A 21,181-nucleotide genomic window follows, 5' to 3' on the forward strand; every position below is an offset into this window, starting at 1 on the left:
TCACATGAAATTCACCCCAAGGATTCTGGTCTTCAAGCCATGGCTCTTATAAGATGGATCAGCGTGTTAAATAAATTGTGTCGTGTGTATGTATGCTCACGTGTGTGTATTTTGAGATGCTTTAATTCAAAGTGAAGTAAGTGCTAATAATTTCCTGTTCATCCCCCTGTGGGTATCTAGCGTGCTTCATAAACGTGTCCTGTAGCAAACGTTCTAAAGTATAACACATCCAGAATTTGGAAATGGCATAGTGTTCTATTTTCAATCCCTCATTTCCCAGGGTACTAAGCTGTCCTTTCCCTGACTTTAACAGACCCCCATGCCTGACAATACTCCACAGTAGGGGAGCAGGGGAAGTGACATCTACCTGGAAGGCTTATGTCCTCAGGGGAGGGTTGAGGGAAAAACCTCCTCTGCCGTTCTCCATGGTCTTTACTGTTACAGCAAACGCATAGTCCTTCCTGACAGCCTGGCTCACGGAACCGCAATTCCCTAAAATCCGTGTCAGCTGGTAAATGGATCATCAGAAAACAGGACCTTTTATCCGCACCTGCTGCCACCACAAATTGGCACACTCAAAATCCTGAAATGCATTTACAGGGTACCTCTAACCTAACCTTTCACATTTCCAGCTGGGCAGTGGCGCGGGTAGCCATGATGAATGGCTGCAATTTGGCACAATGTGTCTTTTTAATAAAGGGAGCTTGGGATCATGTCATTAGTTGAAATGAGACTTTGAAGCAGAAATGAATAGGACTGATAATAATTTTAATTCGTGGTGAGAAAAGTAAATCAGATTAAAGATTATAGGCAACATAAATACACATATATGTATATATGTGTTTTTAGATATGCACACATGTATATACACATGCATATATATATAATATATATATTTAGAAACTGAAAGATTACACAATTAAAGAATTACTATCAAATAATTGCCTTGTCCAATAAGGATAGATACCACTTGCTTTGTTTCTGAGTTGTGTAGCCCAACGGGCTATGTCTTTAAGAATAGAGTAGACTTACTGATATTCTACTGTGGAACTATTGTGATTAGTAATGGAAGATAATTGTAGCATTGCTGTGGAGAAAGTGGCCACAGTAGCTGCTGAGGGTAGGAAGAGGGAAGAAGAGATAGGATGTGGGGGCACTTTCAGGACTTGGAGTTGTACTGAGTGGTACTGCAGGGACAGATGCTGGACATCATATATCCTGCCATTGCCCACTGAATAGACTGAGGGAGAGTGTAAACTATAATGTAAACCATTATCCATGTGGAGCAGCAGTGCTCCAAAATGTATTCACCAAATGCAATGAATGTGCCATGATGATAAAAGAGGTTGTTGATGTGGGAGGAGTAGAGTGAGGGGGCTGGGGGGTACATGGGGACCTCATATATTTTTTAATGTAACATTTTTAAAAAATGAAGAAAGAAAAAAAATAGAGGGGTTCTTTGGATGTGCCCCTCTTTACAGGCTGGCCATGCCCTAAAGCAAATACAATTATGGAGGAAGGGTAATTGTTCTCCATTTCTACATTCTGGATCCTGTGTTCTTGCGTCAGCCAACTTCAGGCTTAGATGCGCTATGTTTGGCATACAACGGGGTCTCTCACCCTCAACACTGCAGCTGGATCATCCTTTGTTGTTGGGGACTTGCCTGTGCATTTAGCAGTATCCCTAGGCTCAACTCACTACATGCCTGTAGCATCGCCACCACCACCCCATTGGAATGACCAAAATGTCTCCAGACATTGCCAAGTGCCCCTTGGGGACAGAATCACCCTGAGTTGAAACCCACTGGGCTAAACTGAATGGTACCTGAGACCAGATTCTCCCAGAAGGCTGCCACTGTACGAGCTCCATGGACCGCGGGTGCAGCCCCATCCTGGCTACCAACACACGTCACATGGGGTCTTGGTTGTCGCATTGAAAATCTCAGGGGGCCAGCTTGTTTGAGCTCTGCCGGTCTGGCTTAAGCTGCTCCTGCGTGACCTCCTTGCACCCTGCCGCCTCCACTTCTCCCCATTCAGCTTCCTCCTCCTTCCTTCTCCTCTAGCACGACACCCACCTATATACCTCCTGGCCTCTTCCATGAAGAACAGGATTGCAGCTCTCCCCACTTTCTCCTCCTCCTGTCTCTGTGTTAAGCTCACATCCTGTTTGTGCTACCAAAGATAAGTCCTGCTAAACGGTAACAGGGAAATAAGTAAGAATGAACGAACGTTGCATGCATGGGAGGAGTTGCAAATGATAGGTAACCTGCCGCTTCGAGAGATGAGAAATGCACAGATGGAAGAAATGAACAACTGGATGTCTAAGGCCATCTCCCTTACACAGCGGTGGCGGTTGCCACGTGAACTCTGGCTGAGGGACTGTGTGTGCCATCCTCTGGCATATGCCGCCTTCTAATCAACAGGAGCAGCAGGCATGCAGAAAGAATCAACACACATCCCTATGTGCATTCGCATTATTCCCCACACTGACTCAAGTTGGAACACTGGTTGAATAATAAAGGTCAGATGCTCAGAGTGGAATAGTACACTCAAGACCTTGAAAAGCAGAGTCAACAACAGACAGAAAAAGGGAAAAAATATGCCGTTGCCACCTTCCTGCATAGATTTTTCACTCCCGCACTTCTGGGATGTAAATCTCTTCGTCCTGGGATTGCATGATTGCATGTTACCGTGATGGCTCCGAGCTGCCTTCTGTATTTTTAACAAATGGAGTGAAGGCATGTAGCAGCTGAAAGTTCTATCTTTTCACACAGTGTGCAAGACAGGGGCAATAAATTTCCAAAGGAGTTGTTTACTGAAGTGCTCTAGCTAATAAAAAAGGAGTTAAGCTCTGACTGAGAACTCTCGCTCCCACCAACTCGCTGAAGTGCCATTCCGTTGTCAAGGTCATGTAAAAGGAGTGAGACCCAAGGCCTGCTTGGGTGAGGTCTCCATGCACCCTTACCTCCTCTCTCAAAGGATATTCCAAAGTGAGAATTCTTTTACCTGAGAGCAAGCCGTCCATCATATCCCAGCTATCTGCAAGCACCTGATTTATGTCCATCTTTTCCTCATTCCCATACACCATTGATCGTACCTCAATTCCTGGATGGTAAATCTTCCTGTTACAATGTTTTTGTAAGCTGGGTATGGTTTTCTCAGTTTTCAGGGTTTATTTTTGTATATAAAACCTAATCTCTCTGACACCCGGGAATTCGGCTGATCTCTGCCAAACTACCTGTGGCGTCTAGACTACTGAATGAAGAAGCTGCTGCTTTATAGGATGATAGAAAGAGGAATCCATAAATATGCACATGTTTACAATAAATGCATTAATTGTAAATGCTGAGATCCCTCCTATACCCCAAGAGTAAAGTTAGATTCCATTGCCAGGACCTAACTCCAAAGTATTGGGTCTTGAATTCAACCGCTCTTATGACCTCATCAGTTGTGTTCCCTCGAGTGCCATCTTTATCACTTATTTTGTTGTTGTTATTGTTTTCACTCCACACTTCTTAAATGCATGCCTCAATCTTGGGATCCTGTTAGTAATGTTGGCTGTCTCCTCTTTCTTATCTTTTTTCTTGAAAATGTTGGGCAAGAGGTGTCCCAGCCAGAGTCAACAAATCCAGTTGAATCTGAATTGGAGCCCAATGTGAGACCCTTCAGCAGCTCATCATTCTCAGCCAATTCTGTCCATCTCATCCTCCATTTCCTGCTATGACCACATATGGTGATTGCCAGATTGACTTTTTACGCTTCCTTGTCTCTTTTTCTTAACACTAAATCTAAAAGCAAGTGGGAGGACAGATGAGAGAGAAATTGCAGTAAATTGTATCCATACATAACACAACTGCTGAGGAGCCAGCGTAGAGCACGTGAAGTTTGTTTCGAAGGATCCAGGCCAATTTTTAAGGGCCACGGTCTGGATTTGAAGAAGGATCTGGGATGTGTTTAAGCCACGTGTGAACACACAGAGTGAGTGGGATGGAGGCAGAACTGGCTGCCGTGAATGGCAGAGGACCCTCCCATGGGATGGCTTGGTTTGAGTTCCTCAAGCTTCCTTCAGGGCATCTGTCCTTAAACGTCGCCGAAGGGATGCCTCAGCAGACGTTCTTATGTGCTGATTGTGAGCAAGGGTGATGGTTCCAGGGCTTCCATCTGCTCACAAGCTTCCCTTCTGTTCATTCCGAGAAGTAATGGTGAGAGTTACAGACCAGAGGAAATGAGTTCCTCTCTCATGTTTGTGATTCCGATGACCGAGTTAGGACAAGCTGTTCATAAACTTGTTTGCTTTCGAATAATCATTCCTTCATCTTTTATTCTTGTAAAAAAAAAAAAAAAAAAGGTGACTTAATTCATCACCAGGCACCGTAACTATAAAACACTATAACACTGTACAAATGATCAAGAATAATTGATCTGCCTGTTTTCAGAGAACAGGAAGTGCCTGGCTCAGCTTTCCCTTCAAGTGCAATGTTTTGGGCTTATTTTCTCTTTCAAAGGACTCAGGGCTAATAAATGCAAGGACTGACCTTAAAACACAAGTGATATAACCAGTAGATCTGAGGAATCGACCCAGAAGGAGCTAAGTTGCCAGAACCCAAGCTAATATGGACGTTAGGAATTACAAATGCCTTTAGAAAAGTATCCATCCATTTACTTCTTCCAGGTAAGGTCATTAGAGTTGCCATCCCCGATCCTAATTCCAAAGTTGGGAGTTAAAGTATTAAAAAAAAAAAAAAACATTCCAAAAGTCAAATTCATTTTAATTAAATTATATTATACTTAAATATTATATGTAATATTTAATTAAATTGTAAGTTACTTAGGACTTTCAGGGGCTGAAAAAGTGGTTGAACGCAGGGGATGCTCCCTTCAAAATGACCAATAACGTAGGCCAGAAGTTAGGCTCTAAAATTATCAATACCTACTCTAAGCAAGTTTCATACAAACCGTGTTGCACAGGAGCCCCCGCAGTTCACTCCACTGTTGGGTGGGGCTACCAAAAAAGAGAGAGCTGATGGGATATTTCATCCAATAATAGATGTTTGTTGAGCTTGTTCTTTTTGCCAGTCTTTGCACCAGAATGCAAGGATGGTGTGCTTCTGCTCGCAGTCTGCTGAGAGAATGAGAATGTTCCTTTGGAGTGGAGCACATGTTTTATTAGGAATTTCATTCATTCATTCCCTCATTTCCTTATTCATTTGGCAAGGTTGTTGAGCACCTTCCCAGGCCAGGGGCTGCTCTAGGTGCCAGACACTCACATGAAAAGGAATGTCCATTGTGTTTGGCACTCGTGGAGCTAAGAGGGAAAGGAGGCAGCCACTTAGAGGAAGTGGCACGGGAGATGCCTTCTGGAGGATTTTAGGTTGGGAGATTATCACGTGCAGGACATTGCGTCACCAGGTGCACGTAGAGCTTGGTATACGTCCGGGATGCTTGCTGTAGAGATGTAGGCAGGTTGGAACTTCCCATGTTGTGATGGAGACCCTGAGCCCTAGAGGTTTAAGGATCCACGCAGGGTCACCGAGGTGATCAAAGGAAGAGCTGTAACGGAGACGGGCAACACGGCATCTCCTGCTTCACACATGCATCTCCCACCCACCCTGGCAAGTGGGCTCACATCTCGTGCCCCAGGAGCCTGCAGGGCGGCCAGTCACCCACCATTCCCTTTTATATGGAAAGGAATCACTGGTGCTTCCCTAGGAAACATAAAGGCAGAGCCTGTTCATGTAACTGGAACGCAGCATGAGTTGCATTTCGTAGAGGTCAACTAGGTGCAAAGAGGGTGGGCTGTGGCTGTGAAAGCTCAAGTCTGCCTGCAGTAATCATGCTTACAGCAGTTGGAGAAGACATTAGACATTGGCAGTGACTTAACAACTTTCTAGCGTCTGTGTGTTCTAACCAATGAAAGCAAAGTAGGCTTAGGTTCACTCAACTAAGAAAATGCATTTGCAAAATGTCCAACTCTCTAGATCAAAGTAGAGGTTTGGGCCAATTCAAGGAATGTTCCATTGAACTAACAAAAGTTCAGTGTTGGCAGTCGATGAACACTGAGCTGTTAGTGTTCATTCTGGGGGTCGTTGTCTATAGTAGAAAATGGGAGATGTGGGGGAACAAAAAAGTGAGTTAACATTGAAACGGTCTTGATGTAAGTAGTTGGAAACTCAGGATATCACCTCTATTAGATGGTAGTTTTATACATACATATTTTTCCTCCAAGAAAATACTATTTTGAAGGTGCTTAAATTCATATGCATCGCCGTATAAGGAAGAATAGAATCTACAAAGTGGGGCAATATTGTATAGCGTTTCTGCCTGGTTTGTCATTGGAAAACATGATAGTGATTAAAGTTTGCTGATGTACAGAAGCTAACTAAGTCCTTGCATAGGGGCACTATAAAGATTCACCTTTCTCAGAATAAAAGGTACGATGGTCAATATTGTTTTTTCCAATTTTCTGACTTGCCCAGTGGTGTTGTATGGTAACGGCTTTTCTCAATTGGAGCAATAGCTGATTGCATCTTTTGCTCTTGTCCACACATTGTAGGAACGCCGAGAAGCCATTTCTCCTCGTCTTGTCCTACCTTCAAGTGCACACGGCTCTCTTCTCCTCCAAGGAATTTACTGGCAAGAGTCAACACGGTGCTTACGGGGACAGCATAGAGGAAATGGATTGGAGCATCGGTACGTACCTCGCTGTGTGCCTAAAACGTGGCTCCAGGCATTCTTCCTTTTCTTTCCTATCAATCTCCACCTATCTCCCAGATGCCTTTATAGTCAGCAGATATGTTTGCTGGTTTGATTTGTAAATGTATCCCACCGAACATTATTTCCAAAAGGTAGACAGAATTTTTTAAAAAGGGTTCTTTAGCCCTGTGTGCATATTTGGAGTTGCCAATCGATTCCCAGCCAGGACAGGTCTGACTCTAAGGACCGGGATCAAAGAGATTAATGGAGAAACAAAACTCAAGCACTGGGAAGTGGAAGCAGCTTGAGCAGTTGAGCACCCACCTCCCACATGGAAGGTCCTGGGTTCAGTTTCCGGTGCCTCCTAAATTTTAAAAACAGACAATGAATAAAAACAAGTGGACAACGAGTACAAACAATGAGCAAAAAAAAATGAGCAAGTGGATGAAGAAGCCATCTCAGGGAGAGGGGGGTAAAAAACCCAAGCATTAGTTCTTATCATAACTTCCTCTGTTAGCAATTACGTGTGAGCATTACCTCATCATTAGCAAAATTAGATAAATGGTGCCCCAGACTTTGGAAACACCTGTAGCTTGGTACAGCTTGGCCAGCCTCTTGAAGCAATGGCCTCAGGGTCTCCGCAGATGCCCTCGTCATCACCGTATCAACGGATTGACTTCCCTTCTAGAGCTCCTGCTCTTTGAAAACAGCCTCCTGCATCCTATCGCAGGGCCACCTTCAACCCCTTGTCTTCCTTGCACCCCCTGTGTCTTCCTCCATAAATCACCCTTTTTGCCCCAAGAAACACAGCATTTTTCCAAGATATTGGAAAGACTTCCTTGTTGAGTCTTTGTGTAAAGTACATGTCTGCCGCCTCCCTATAAGTTAGTCCTTATCATGCTTTTCTTCTCTTTTGCACGTCTAAGCAATCTCAGTTCTATTCCACTGAGCTCAGAGGAAGCAGTAGAGTGTGCCTTAAGCAAAGGAATGGAAGTCTGTGGGTTCTGAATGATTTGTTCAAGTTCCTGTTTTTTCTCTTGCTTCTCTATTGCTCGGTCCACCTAGACAAAGTTACAGAGACGGGTGTTTAAATGCTACCAGTCAACCAGCTCGCTTAAGATTTTGGTTTATTTGTTTTGTTTGCCTGTGATTTCCCCCCTCCTTCCAGCTCTTCCCTACTTTTCTTTTTGTGCACTAAATTGATAGGTGTAAAAATTTCGTGCACTAAATTGATAGGTTTAAATTGATAGATTGAAAAAAAACCTGTTAATATAGATATTTTGGAGAGGCGTGACCATGGTTGCCTGCTGTACTTCTTTGCGATAAGCAGCCACTTGAACGTTGGGATGGACCTCTATTTTGGTGATGATGAGAACAAGGCTTGTTTTAGTCATGGAAGGAGTGCCATCTCAAGAAAGGAGAAGGCTGGCCCCTCTTTCTGGCATCTAGCTCTTCCTTTAACCATTTTGTGAAATGGGGTAGATGCCTTGGAAGTCTCTAGGTTTCAGGTTCATCGAATTTACAGAGAGTTTTCACATTATGCAACTTTTAAGTTTCTTCTCAAAAATCAAAGAAGTGAGTGCACATGAGAAATACCAGGAAAACAAAACCAAGACATTTCCCTAATAAGATTCCTAAGCAGAAAGCCTTTTACTTACATATACACCAATACAATCCTGCCTCTTCTTATTTTTTTCTTTTTCAAATGTTGCCTGTAAATCAATTTACATTTTCCACACCTTAGTAGTGTAGATCAGTAGAATATTTTGCAGTGTGAATCAGTAGAATATTTTCTCTCTTCAATGAGCATTGTATCTTAATGTGTCGGGTTTCTTACGTAACACTGACTTCTGTTGGCTAGCAAGCAAGCTCATGCTGATATAACACTTATTTTTATTTAATTAAATTCTCATGTAATTAAAATGGCACATAGGTCTATTCTGATTTATTATAAAGTATAACTTCATCCTACTACTAGTTCTCTTCCAAAATAGAATGAAGACCATTTTTTTTTCAATCTTTCAACACTATTTTAAATTCTTATATAATATATATGGATAATTTGGTTCTTTCTTTTTGGCCAAAATATAAGCTACTTCCCCTAAACCATTACGTTAATTTCTCAGGACGTGCTCTTGCTGTATTGTAAGTTCAGTATATATCAGTTTTTTGTTTTTTTTTTTTAAAGATTTATTTATTTATTTATTTATTTAATTTCCCCCCCTCCCCTGGTTGTCTGTTCTTGGTGTCTGTTTGTTGCGTCTTGTTTCTTTGTCCGCTTCTGTTGTCGTCAGCGGCACAGGAAGTGTGGGCGGCGCCATTCCTGGGCAGGTTGCTCTTTCTTTTCACGCTGGGCGGCTCTCCTCACGGGCGCACTCCTTGCGCGTGGGGCTCCCCCACGCGGGGGACACCCCTGCGTGGCACGGCACTCCTTGCGCGCATCAGCACTGCGCATGGCCAGCTCCACACGGGTCAAGGAGGCCCGGGGTTTGAACCGCGGACCTCCCATATGGTAGACGGACGCCCTAACCACTGGGCCAAAGTCCGTTTCCCAGTATATATCAGTTTTGAAGAGCATGCCTTCCTTCCAGAAAGGCCTTTCATTGTGTCCCTGAAGGGACCCTAAGCATTTTGACTGATTATATAATAAAATAAGATGGGGGTATTTGCCTCAAAAGAAATGCTGCCTGCAGAAAGGGCAGCGGGGATAGAAGCAATTCTCTTGCGAGACCACGGGGCCTGCCATTTGGAGCATTTCCATTTCAAGGTTTTTGGAGGCAGCCAAATGATTAGAGCAAGACTAGAATCAATTATTTAGAACAGGACTTTTGCCAACGTAGGAGCTCTCTGAAACTGTAAAGGCGTATTCCTAACAAGGAACCCTTATTTAATGACCCGTCCTCTATGGCGAGATCTACCCCTGTCCTGGGGTTTGAGTGCCTGCTTCTTGGCTCCGTGACTTCCCACTAGGACCTGGGGACCTCTTCAGACTCAGTGGGGACATCACCCTAAAACACCGCTTTGCAGGGCGGGGTGGCCCAGCCGTGCCGCCTATCGAGCGGGTGTCCCACGCCTCATCCTTGACGGTCCATGCGTCCTATTGCACAGGTACACCTGCCTCAGGTATCCGAATCAGTCAACCCTGAGCAGGAGTCCACAGGCAGGTTTTCCACCCAGAGCTGGAAGTCTCTGCCACTTTGTGCTTAATTGAGCATCTATAGATACTCAATAGTAAATCAAGGAAAGGAGCAACTTCAGTCACTCATCACATTTATCGGACGCCGACTGTATGCCTTAGTGTTTGGGGGGATGCAATGATGGTAAGACCCCTGGCTTAAGGGGACTTAGGGGCCACTACAGGATCTAAGATTCTTCCAGGAGACCTTATCATACAGCAGAAAGCGATGCAGAGCCCTCTAGGGTGCAGATAGCACACTGGGGTAGTTTAAGAAAGGGGAGGGGTGGGGTAAAAGTGGCCAGTGGACACAGCCGGTGACATCAATTCAGCTGGACACACTCTCGGTGTATCCTTTGTGCACTTGGGGTGCTATTTCAAAAACCTCATTTCCAACCCTAATTATAAACTAATGACACAATGGGGAGGAACACAGGCCCAGTGGTTAGCGCCTCCATCTACCGCATGGGAGGTCCGCGGTTCAAACCCCGGGCCCCCTTGACCCGTGTGGAGCTGGCCCATGTGCAGTGCTGATGCACGCAGGGAGTGCCCTGCCACACAGGGGTGTCCCCGTGTAGGGGAGCCCCATGCGCAAGGAGTGCGCCCTGTAAGGAGAGCCACCCAGCGCAAAAGAAAGTGCAGCCTCCCCAGGAATGGTGCTGCCCACACAGAGAAATGACACAGCAAGATGACGCAGCAAAAAGAAACACAGATTCCTGAGCCACTGACAACAACAGAAGCAGACAAAGAAGACGCAGCAAATAGACACAGAGAACAGACAACTGGGGTGGGAGGGGGAGGGGAAGAAGGGGAGAGAAATAAATAAATAAATCTTAAAAAAAAAATCACATTGGATGTGGCTCAAGTGATAAGGCTTCCGCCTACCATTTGGGAGTACCTCGGTTCGATCCCAGAAGCTCCTGCTGCAAAAGAAGAAGAGAGAGTATGCCTGCACAGTGATCCAGCGCTCACATGGTGAGCCAAGTGCCCATGTGAGTACCTGCATGGTGAGCCACTGAGCCGAGTGCCGGCATGGCGAGCTGAGTGCCCACGTGGTGAGCCAGTGCCCGTGTATCGAGCCAAGTGCCTGCAAAGCAAGCCAAGTGCCTACGTGAGTGCCTGCGTGGTGAGCCAGTGCCCACGCAGTGAGCCAAGTGCCTGCTCAAGTGCCTGCATGGCAAGCTGAGTGCCTGCATGGGTGCCCGCATGGCGAGCCAGTTCCCATGCAGCAAGCCAAGTGCCCATGCGGTGAGCCAGTGCCTGCTCAAGTGCTCACACAGTAAGATGATGATGCAACAAAAGAGACACAAAAAGGAGAGTCAAGGTGAAGCACAGCAGAGACCGGGAATTGAGGTGGTGCACATGCAAGGAACCTCTCTCCACATCAGAGGTCCCCAGGATCGAATCCCAGTGAAATCTAGAGGAAAAAGGCGAGAAGACAAAAAGAGAAATAGATACAGAAGATCACACAGCGAATGGACACATAGCAAACATAGCAGGGTGGGAGAGGAGGAGGGGAAGGAAAAAATAAAGTGCATTTCTTTAAAAAAAATTCTGAAAAAAAATCACGTTGTCTTCGAGTGCACAGGCTGTGTGCTTGGAGTGTGTCATTTTCCCGCTTCTCTCCCTTTGGAGGTGGAATGACATTCATCAGAGAGCTGTCAGTGGGGAGGGGGGTTGAACAGGAGATGGAGAGGAGGTAGATAGTGGCCCCGGTTCCTTATCTGCAGCTTGTATTTCACAGTTCCCTCCACCTCGATGTAGTGAGACAGAATTTGCATGCAATCAGTGTTTGTTTATAGCCTCTTGCTATTAATAGAACCACACGCAGGACTCATAAATCAGCACTTGCTCAGGATTAGACTAGCAGATTCTGGATCTTATAAGGGAAAATGCAAGTCGAGAAAGGTAAGGTGAGACAAATCTCTGGCTTCAATGGGCTGTAAAACCTTCCTATGTAAAAAGAACAGAGGAAACCCCTGCTACTGTTAAGAGTTGGGACCAAAAGGTCATGTGGGCTTCTTTATTTCAAAAGCAAAATCTGTGAGCCCTTCTCCTTTGGAAGAAGATCTGCCAACCTTGGTGACGATGTTGCAGAATTCCTCCTGACTTGGGTTCCAGTTACTATCTGTAAATTGCTACCCTTTAGTGGCTGCACGTGGTGAGGTGGTCATCAGTTTCCCCTCTTGTCTAACACCTCCTTGGAAGCTAGAAGATGGTACAGCATGAATTCCTCCTTAGCCATTGCAACAAAGCAGCCACCACCACCCCAAGCCCTTCTTGAAAGGTGGACGTTCAGTTGGAGGGCCTTATGAACAGGAGCTCGAGGGCGTGATAAGAACCTCAGGAAACACAAGGAAACTCTGGAAAAGGAGAGCCTTAGGTATGGTCCAAGCTCTTCAAATATGCGGCTTTTGATGGATTGGATGTGGCTTTGATGAACTTTTCCATTAAAAAATGGATTCTTTCTAGGAGAGCTAGACTAAAATGGGTGTTAGATTATGAGATGCAGAGTGCCATGAATAACCACCCACTTATGATGGTGGTGATGATGATGATGATGATGATTTTTTAGCATGGGCAAAAGTGCCCTGATTTAGTTTATATGGATAGCAGCCCTCTTCAAGGTGCCGGAGGTTACTAGGAATGCTGTAATGAAAAGGGCAGAGCTGGCATTCTCTTACATACGCAGGTACAGGTCTGTGTTAATCAGCCAAAGGAGTGCTGATGCAAAGTACCAGAATTCTGTTGGCTTTTATAAAGGGTATTTATTTGAGATAGAAACTTACAGTCACAGGGCCCTAAAGAGTCCAACTCGAGGCACCATAAATGGTATTTTCTCACCCAAAGTCTGTTGTCACATGTTGACACAAGATGGCGAGCAACATCTGTGAGAGCTCAGCCTTCCTCTTCCTTTTAAGAGTCCATGGTCCCAGCTCCTTCTTATCTCAGCTGTAGGCTGCCATAGGGCTCCTCTCTCTCCCCTGCAGTCGTTTCTTTCCAGGCTCATCTTCTCTGGGCTCTTCACAAGGTCAGTTATAAACTGTCAGGTGAATGGCTTGTCTCTCTTCCCTGGGCCACAGGATCAAAGTTCTCTCCCGTGTCTATGGAGCGCTGTCTCTTTTTTCACGTATCTGCTTCTGTGTTCTTGACTGAGCATCCGTTTATATTGCCCACCAAAGGAGCAGGGATTCATTCCTGCACAACCTCATGACATGGTCAAATCAAACCCTGTTCTTAATATAATCTAATCTCAGGTGAATTGAATACGATCAAAGGGTATAACCCTCAGAGGAACAGACTAGTTTACAAACTCAAACTGCCACACGGTCCAATCACAAGAGTGGACCAGAGTACCCTGCAGAAAGGTGTAAGGCAGTTGAGTGCCCCACAGTTTATCTCCATCTAAACTGAGGGAAAAAGTTTAGATATTAGCCTTCATGTTTTTATTTCTCAAAAACTAACCTTGTAGAGCCCCAAAGAGCAATGCCTATTTTCTCTTTGGCCCTCTTTTATTCTATAGAGAAAGTAATGCTGTGCTGTAAGGCTGTCGATTTCCCTTGGGATTCGGTGCATCAATTTTCTGTCTTGAATATTTCAAACATTTTTATACTTGATAAATGGGATCTGCTCTAAGAAGTGAAAATAAGTTGCTCACTCATGGTGTACACTGAAAATAGAAGGCCAGACAAAGCATTCTAAGGAAGGGCAGAATGAGAAGACCCCAAAAAGAACCAGAAAGTTCAGCCAGTCAGAGATAGAATCAGGCAGAGCAAGTCATGGAATTCAGAGGAGACGAGTCAACGCCCACCAGTACTTGGCAGATGTTAGGTAAGGGCGGGTGAGAAGGGGCAAGTGACCTTAGCTGCTATAAACTTGGACTGGGTGGATTGAGCTGTGAGCCGGTTCTGAAGACCTGAGTGTTGGTGGGTTTAGAGGGTTCGTTCAAGAGCAGAGGGAAGGCTTGTTGAGCTGGAGCTCTACTTACCTGTGCTCGGAGACTGAGTTGGGTATTGGCGAATCCCAGAAGGCGAAATTACTTGCCTTTCAGCCCATTGCAGGGACAGGAATGAATTGATGGATGATGGAAATTTTGCCAGGAGAGTGTCATCAAAGACCAACAGAGTTTGGGTGATTAGCAAGGGAACTGAAGTGGCAGATTATAGGAAGGGAATGAGGAAAGAAGGGGGCTGGGGGTTCGGGGGGTGATGATTGGAGGTCCAAAGGAGCTTGGAGAAAAGGTATGGGGAGGCTGGGAGGTGAAAATGTAGAAGAAGGATTCTGGTATTCATGGGTCTATGGTGTGCCTGTAGGATGATGAAAGGACTAGAAATCCAATTCCTGGTATTGAGCAGGTCAGGGAACAGGGAGCTGGTAGCTTCTCTATGTCAGCGGTCACCCCAAAGTTCAGCCATCCTGTGATTCTTAGGGCTCACGAGCCTCACTGACTTTCATGGGGGAGGTGTCCAGTTGGACAGAGAGAGCCAGGGATGAAGGGATTGCCTTGCAGGAAGGAACGTGGGACAACTGTGACCATCAGTTCATGAACTCCTTCCAATTTCATCTGTCAAACACTCAAGGTTGAGGCTGGGAAAACCACTTCCGTGGTTGGTATCCAGTCAAAGCTCCAGGTTTCCAACAGACCTCCAGGAGTCTGGGGGTGGTGGGGGTCCATCAAGGCATGCTGGCTTCCAGCTTTCAGCACCACAGCCCTGTACGCCAGCTCAGTGATATGAAGGCGCCGTTAAGAGCTCAACGTGGACCGTGCGAAACCTGCCCCTTCTAGCTACAGCGGGATGGGCAAGAGGCCCCAGCTTCCGAAGGAAAGCAAACATGTCCCCCAGCCTATAGCTTGCTTCTTGGTGAAGGTTGAATGCAGCGTGAATTCTTACATGCATTCTTCATTTGCATTTTTGCTTAAAATTGGGCGCTGTAGAGCTTATATGAATAATAAATAAACAAAGCCATGTGAGGCTGACTCTGGAAGAGGCGACAAAATAGGAATTCTGGAAACAGAATCTCGGGTAAATTTAAAGGTGGAATTTCAAAGCAGAAGGCTAGGAGGAGATTACACGTTAATTGGCAAGGAGATGGTTAGCTTTTGGGGAAGACAATAAAGTTAACGCTCTTGGGTCTGGCATTGTATTTGGTTTGGTATATACTTAAAAGACCACGATGATGATGGTAGTGGTGAAAAAGGTGATGATGAAGACGATCCTGACGGTGAAGATGAAGTTAATTTTGCAGGGAATCAGTGTTTGGAAGACTGACTTGACATGCCTTAAATCAGGGAGATAGCATGTGACAGCTGGTATGTTAATCTGGCTCTTTCTTGCTTATTATCCGATGGTCCTGCTTCCTCTACATCTAAGGAACTTCCCCAAGCTGATGATTTGTAAAATGGAACTAAAAAAGACCAGAAGAAGATGTAGTGGGAAATACATATCTGATATATAGCTGAGCGAAGTTTTCTAAATTTAAAGGCAAAGAAGGAAGAAGTCCTAAAGAAAAGGATTACTAGATTTGCCTATGTAAAATCTGAAATTTCTGTATGTCAAAAAGAAGATAAAGTAAACTAAAAGACCAAGGACAAAAGCATTTGAAAAGCTGTGCAACAGCTACATAAGATAAGAAAATACCCAAGACACAGAAAGAGCTCATGCAGAGCAAATGATAAATATATAAATATCACAAAAGGAAATTATTTATATCAACCCCAAAATGTAAGAATTTGCCACCATTTGACATTATGATTTGTTTATATGTGTGTGTGTGTGTGTGTGTAGGTTAAGATGAGTGAAAGAGAGCAACTAGTTTTTCAAATTGCATTATATTGATTCCTAAGGAGGTCACATGATTTTCATACAGGAAGGGGTATATAACTCAGTGGTTGAGCACCTGCTTCCCATGTATGAGGTCCTGGGTTCATTCCCTGGTACCTCCTTAAAAACAACACCAAAAATACTCTGTCATCTAGCAAGTGGGGTCAGGATGTGTTTTTTTTAAAGCCGCAATACTCCAGGGATGACGTGAAGGGGAAGCTAGAACACTCAAACCTATCACCACTATTTTTAATTTATAATAGCACTTTAAATATTTAGGCAACACTTTTTACTTCTGAAACCCAGAGCAACTATGGCATAATTATCAAAACTCAACTCAAGCAACAAATTGGATTTTTTTGTTCCCACTGATGTTTTCCTTATCGAAAATTCCCTTTGGGAACATTCAAAAGGCTTTAAGTTTTCTAGATCTGTACACATGTATGTGCTTACCTGTAGCACTTTTACATGATTTCTCTTTACCCGCATCCTAAAAATGCTTTTTGAAAGTGCACGAGTTTATGGAGTTAATAATTAGAATATAGGTCACCAGAAAATAGAAGGAGGGTAGAGGATGGAAAGCTGAGGGTTAATCAGTGTAGAATTGGTGAAAATGTTGTTTGTAAATCTTTGGAAATGAATAGAAATGGTGGAAGCAAATCATGTTTCTGTAACTATCAGTGCTATTGTATGGGTATGACAGTAGTTGAAAGAGAGAGTCTAAGGTCATGTATATTACTAGAAGAAAACGAAATACTGAATATGGGACTCTATAAGATAGTAAAACCTCATGTAAAACACATACACACAAAATGCATGAGTTTATAAAGTCTGCTTAATTCAATAACTTCAGTGTAATGCTAATTCCCCAATGTGGAAACTGAGGTTAAGAAAAAATAAGAAATCCATTAGTTTATCCCAGACTATCAAATCTTCACTCTTTGTCTGGAATGGTAGCTTACCTCCTTATCAGATCAAATATGACCTCAGGTTCTATCTTTGCAAACTCTGGTTGTCAAGATAATCATGAAATAGAGCACGGAGACACACTCTATTCCAAGGGGCTTTTGCAGGGACAGTATGAAATCACCCCTGCCTAATAAACAATTTTTTTATTCAAGCAGATCTAGACAGGAGAGAAGTGATATAATTTCCACTACAGACCACTGTTTGCCTAAATGTGAGGTGCATAAAGAGATTTTGAATCTTCACAAAAACATCTAAGAGGAGATGACAACCCATAAACTGCAAAAGAATGACTAATTCAAACCCACCTATGTATAAATCTTTCTATGATTGTCAAAATTGTTTAATAAAGAGAGTATAAAAACTACCAGTCACATGCTTAATTGCAAAGTTATACCTTTATCCTAGCAAGCTTCCAGTGTATGTGCAAAAAACTAAGGAAATATGCTAGTTTTCTTTTTGGGGTGTTTCATGTATACTTTCAGTGAGGGGGCTTCCTCAAATTGTACATGAGAAATTGTTACTGCAATATAATTTTATTTAGGTTCACACTTCTTTCAGCCTTGAGAGGAGAAGTTTGATTTAGTATGGATGAAAATAATAATCACCTATAGAAACCTTTCTATTTATTGTCACCTTAAAAAATGGATATTTGGGGAGTCTTTGTAAGAAATTGGGGAAGGGTTGGAAGAAGCAATAGGCATGAGATGCTGATTAATGCCCCAGATTTCAAGCTTTGGTTTGTGCTCCTAAATTGGGATGTCTTCTATTCACGAGAGGATGGAGCCACCAAGATGAAGCACTAGACTTGAGTTCTGTGGTTTTGCCAAGTTCAAGAGCAGAGTTCTGAGGTGTCTGTCGATTCACATCACCCATATCTCTTTGCACCAGAAAAATCATTGTAAGGACTACCCTTGCCCCAATCGAGATGGCTTAATGAGACACTTCCAAGTTCTCTCCTCCCACAGAAGGTTTGAACAACCAGCAAGAACTGGCAAAAACTTCTCAAGGCTCCATAAAACAGTTAAAGGACAGTAGTGACAGAGTGAGTGCCAAATAAAGAAAAAGTCTGCTTAAAAGCAGTATGATCTTTGGCACCGTGGCTGTCTCCTGCCCTAGCCCTCACCGGCTCCCTGGTACTGGTTCCACAGGAAGCCCAGTAACCCCCGTGCATGTCCTGGGAGCATGTATGTGTAGCCTAATCCATCAGGTGGGACTTGCTATCCCAGAACTTGCTTGGCATTTAGTAGGCGGCTCACAGAGCTCTCCTGAAGTCAAGTAGTACTGCCTGGGGAGAGGGATTCTGACCTTAAGACATACAGAGTCAGGGACCTTGAGGAATCGGTTTCCTAATGTGCCCAGGACTGTGAGGAAGGGGGGACATTGGTATTTGTATAAAAGGGGAGATTCCTAGGTCCACAGGCACATGCCCAAGACAAGGTGCATGCGCAAAAAGCACCAGGGAATCCCCTATGCTTTGGCCTGAAGCTAGTCTTTAAACTCATTGTATGAATATGTCCTTTTGGTCCAGATCCTCGAATGTATTATTCAAAGTCTGTGTTTCTTTATTGATTCCGATGAGGTGTTCTATCTAGTGGTGATAATGGTGTATTAAAGTCCCCTACTATAATTGCAGAGGCAACTATTTCTCCACTTAGTTTTTCCAGTGTTTGCCTCATGTATTTTGAGGCATCCTGGTTAGGTGCATAAATGTTTATGGTTGTTCTTTCTTCAGGATAGATTATCCCTTTTATTAATATATTATGGCCTTCTTACAGTAGTTTTGCATTTAAAGTCTATTTTTTCCAAAATTAGTAGAGCTATTCCCACCCTTTTTTGGTGTTGTTTGCTTGTAAAATTGTTTTCCAACCATTCCCTTTCAACCTCCTTGCATCCATGGGTTGAAGGTGGGTTTCTTGTAGACAGCATATAGGTGGGTCATATTTCCTTATCCATTCTGCCAATCTTTGTCTATTGACTGGAGAGTTTAATCCATTAACATTCAATGTTATTACTCTCAAGGAATTACTTACATTAGCCATATGTTCTTTAGGCTTACATATGCCATATGCTGTTTTTATGTCTCTTTTTATCTTTTTAGTTGTTCTTGTACTCTCCTCCAACTCTCTCTTTCCTGTTTTTTCCTTTCAACCTGCAGAACTCCCTTTAATGTTTCTTGAAGGGCAGATTTCTTCTTGACATACTCTCTTAATTTCTGTTTATCTGTGAATGTTTTGAACTCTCCCTCATCTTTGAATGACAGCTTTGCTGGATACTGAATTCTTGGCTGGAAGATTTTTCTTTTAGTACCTTAACTCTGTCATACGACTGCCTTCTTGCCTCTATGGTTTCAAATGAGAAATCAGCACTAAATTTTATTGAGTTTCCCTTGTATTTATGGTTCTCTTTTCCCTTGCTGCTTTCAGTATTCTCTCTTTGTCTTAAGCATTGGACAATTTAACAAGTATATGTCTTGGAATTAGACCTGTTAAGATTTATACTGTTTGGGGTGTACTGCACTTCCTGAACATGTACGTCCATGTACATTCAATTGGGTTGGGAAGGTTTAAATCATTATTTCCTTTAACACAGCTTTCCCCTTTCCCTTCTCTTCTCCCTCTGGGATGCCTCTAATATGTATGTTTGTGTGTTTCATATTGTGATTCAAATCCCTAAGTCCATGCTGGGCTTTTTTCTATCTTTTTATCTATCTGTTCTACTATCTGTTTGATTTCAGATGTACTGTCTTCCACATTGCTGATTCTTTCCTCTGCCTTTTCATATCTCCTGTTCTGTGCTTCCAGTGTATTTTTGATTCCTTGGATTGTGCCGTTCATCACCATCATATCCATTGTCTTTTTATGTATTATACAATTTCTTCAATATGTTCTCCCAGTGTCTTCTTCATATCCTTAATCTCTTCCTTCCCTTCATTAAGTTGATTCATGATATTTGTTTGGACATCTCTGATTAGTTGTTCCATGTTCTGCATCTCCTCCTGGTTTTTAGTTTGTTCATTGGACTGGGCCAAGTCTTCCTGTTTTTAGTATGGCTTGTAATTTTTTGTTGGTGGCTAGGCATCTGTTTATCTTGATGGGTTTATTCAGTTGATTAGCTTCTCTCTCTCTTCTATGGTTTTATTTTGTTGTTCTTGTTGTTGTTGTGTGTGTGTGTGTGTCGTAAGGTTTCACTTTGACACTCCATTCCTCTTATACTATTTTCTTGTTGTTCTCTATGATCCAGCTTGTTTCGGCTTCTTTGTCTCTCCATCCTTCACTCTTCTGGGATCCATGAAGCAGTGTCCCGGTCTGCTGTACCACAAAGCAGGTTCCCAAGGTAGCCTCTGGCTCCCTCTCCATTGTTTTAGCAAGAGCTGAGTCCTATCTGCGTAACCTGTTGGCCATGTTCCCACAATCCCTTCTCATTGTATGAATAAGCCTTAAAGGAGAATGCTTGCACAAATGAATCTGCAAAGACTAGGGAAGATGTTTTCTTTTTTTTCACTTTTTTTGTTATTGTTGTTAGCTCCTGGCATTCAAGGAAAGCCCACTCTTAACTTTATGCTTGATACTACAAGCTTAAGGAACAGATACCTTAGAGTTTAAATTCCAGCAATAGCACTTTAAAATATCAATGAGGAAAAACAGACCTGGGAAATACTAGACAAAGACTTTTTAAAATGGTCTAAATATGCTAAAAATGCTAATGGAGAACATGGAAAAAGAACTAAAGGAAATCAGGAAAACTGTAGATGAACACACAGAAAAGACTATCAAAAGAAAGGGAAATGATGAAAAGGAACCAAACAGCTGAAAACAACAGTAACAGAAATTACAAATAACCTAGAAGGGTGAGCTGGCAGAAGAAAGAATCAGAGAACTTGAAGATAAGATAATTGAAATCATCCAGTCTGAGGAGCAGAAAGAGGAAAGAATAAAGAAAAGTGGAAGAGCCTGAGGAACCTGTGGGACACCATCAAGTGGACCAGTAAGTGCATTGTGGGGGTCCCAGAAGGAGAAGGAAGAGAGAAAGGGACAGAGAGAATAGTCAAAGATACAGGGGCTGAAAGCTTCCCAAATTTAGTGAAAGGCATGAATATGCATATCTCAGAACCTCAACCATCTCCAAACAGGCTAAACCCAGATAGACCTTCATTAAAGCATATTATAACCAAACTATCAACTTCTAAAGGTAAATAGAGAATGCCAAATACTACAGGAGAGAAGTAACACATCCCATATAAGGGAGACTCAATAAGACTAAGTGCCGATTTCTCATGGGAAAACTTGGAGGCAAGAAGACAAAGAGATGACATGTTTAAAGTGCTGAAAGCAAAAAATTGCCAGCCAAGACATCTGTATCTGGCATACTGTTTTTCAAAGAGGACAGAGGAATCAGACATTTCCAGATAAACAAAAGTTGAGAGAGTTCCACACTAGACTGACGTAAAAGAGAGGCTAAAGAGAATTCTGCAGATTGAAAGGAAAGGACACTAGACAATAGATCAAAGATGCATGAAGAAGTA

General features: G+C 43.2%; 1 protein-coding gene across 4 annotated transcripts in view; it reads left to right on the forward strand.

Moving 5' to 3' along the window:
* STS (steroid sulfatase) overlaps positions 1-21,181 on the forward strand; it is a 218,289-nt gene that overhangs the window by 129,321 nt on the left and 67,787 nt on the right. For all 4 annotated transcript variants that reach the window (XM_058291232.2, XM_058291234.2, XM_071212896.1 and 1 more), the window contains one exon: positions 6,554-6,690. In XM_058291232.2, coding sequence (XP_058147215.1) covers positions 6,554-6,690 — 137 coding nt within the window. The remainder of the gene's footprint in view (positions 1-6,553; positions 6,691-21,181) is intronic.

This window comes from Dasypus novemcinctus, chromosome X (genome assembly GCF_030445035.2).
Source record: "Dasypus novemcinctus isolate mDasNov1 chromosome X, mDasNov1.1.hap2, whole genome shotgun sequence".
Lineage (NCBI taxonomy): Eukaryota > Metazoa > Chordata > Mammalia > Cingulata > Dasypodidae > Dasypus > Dasypus novemcinctus.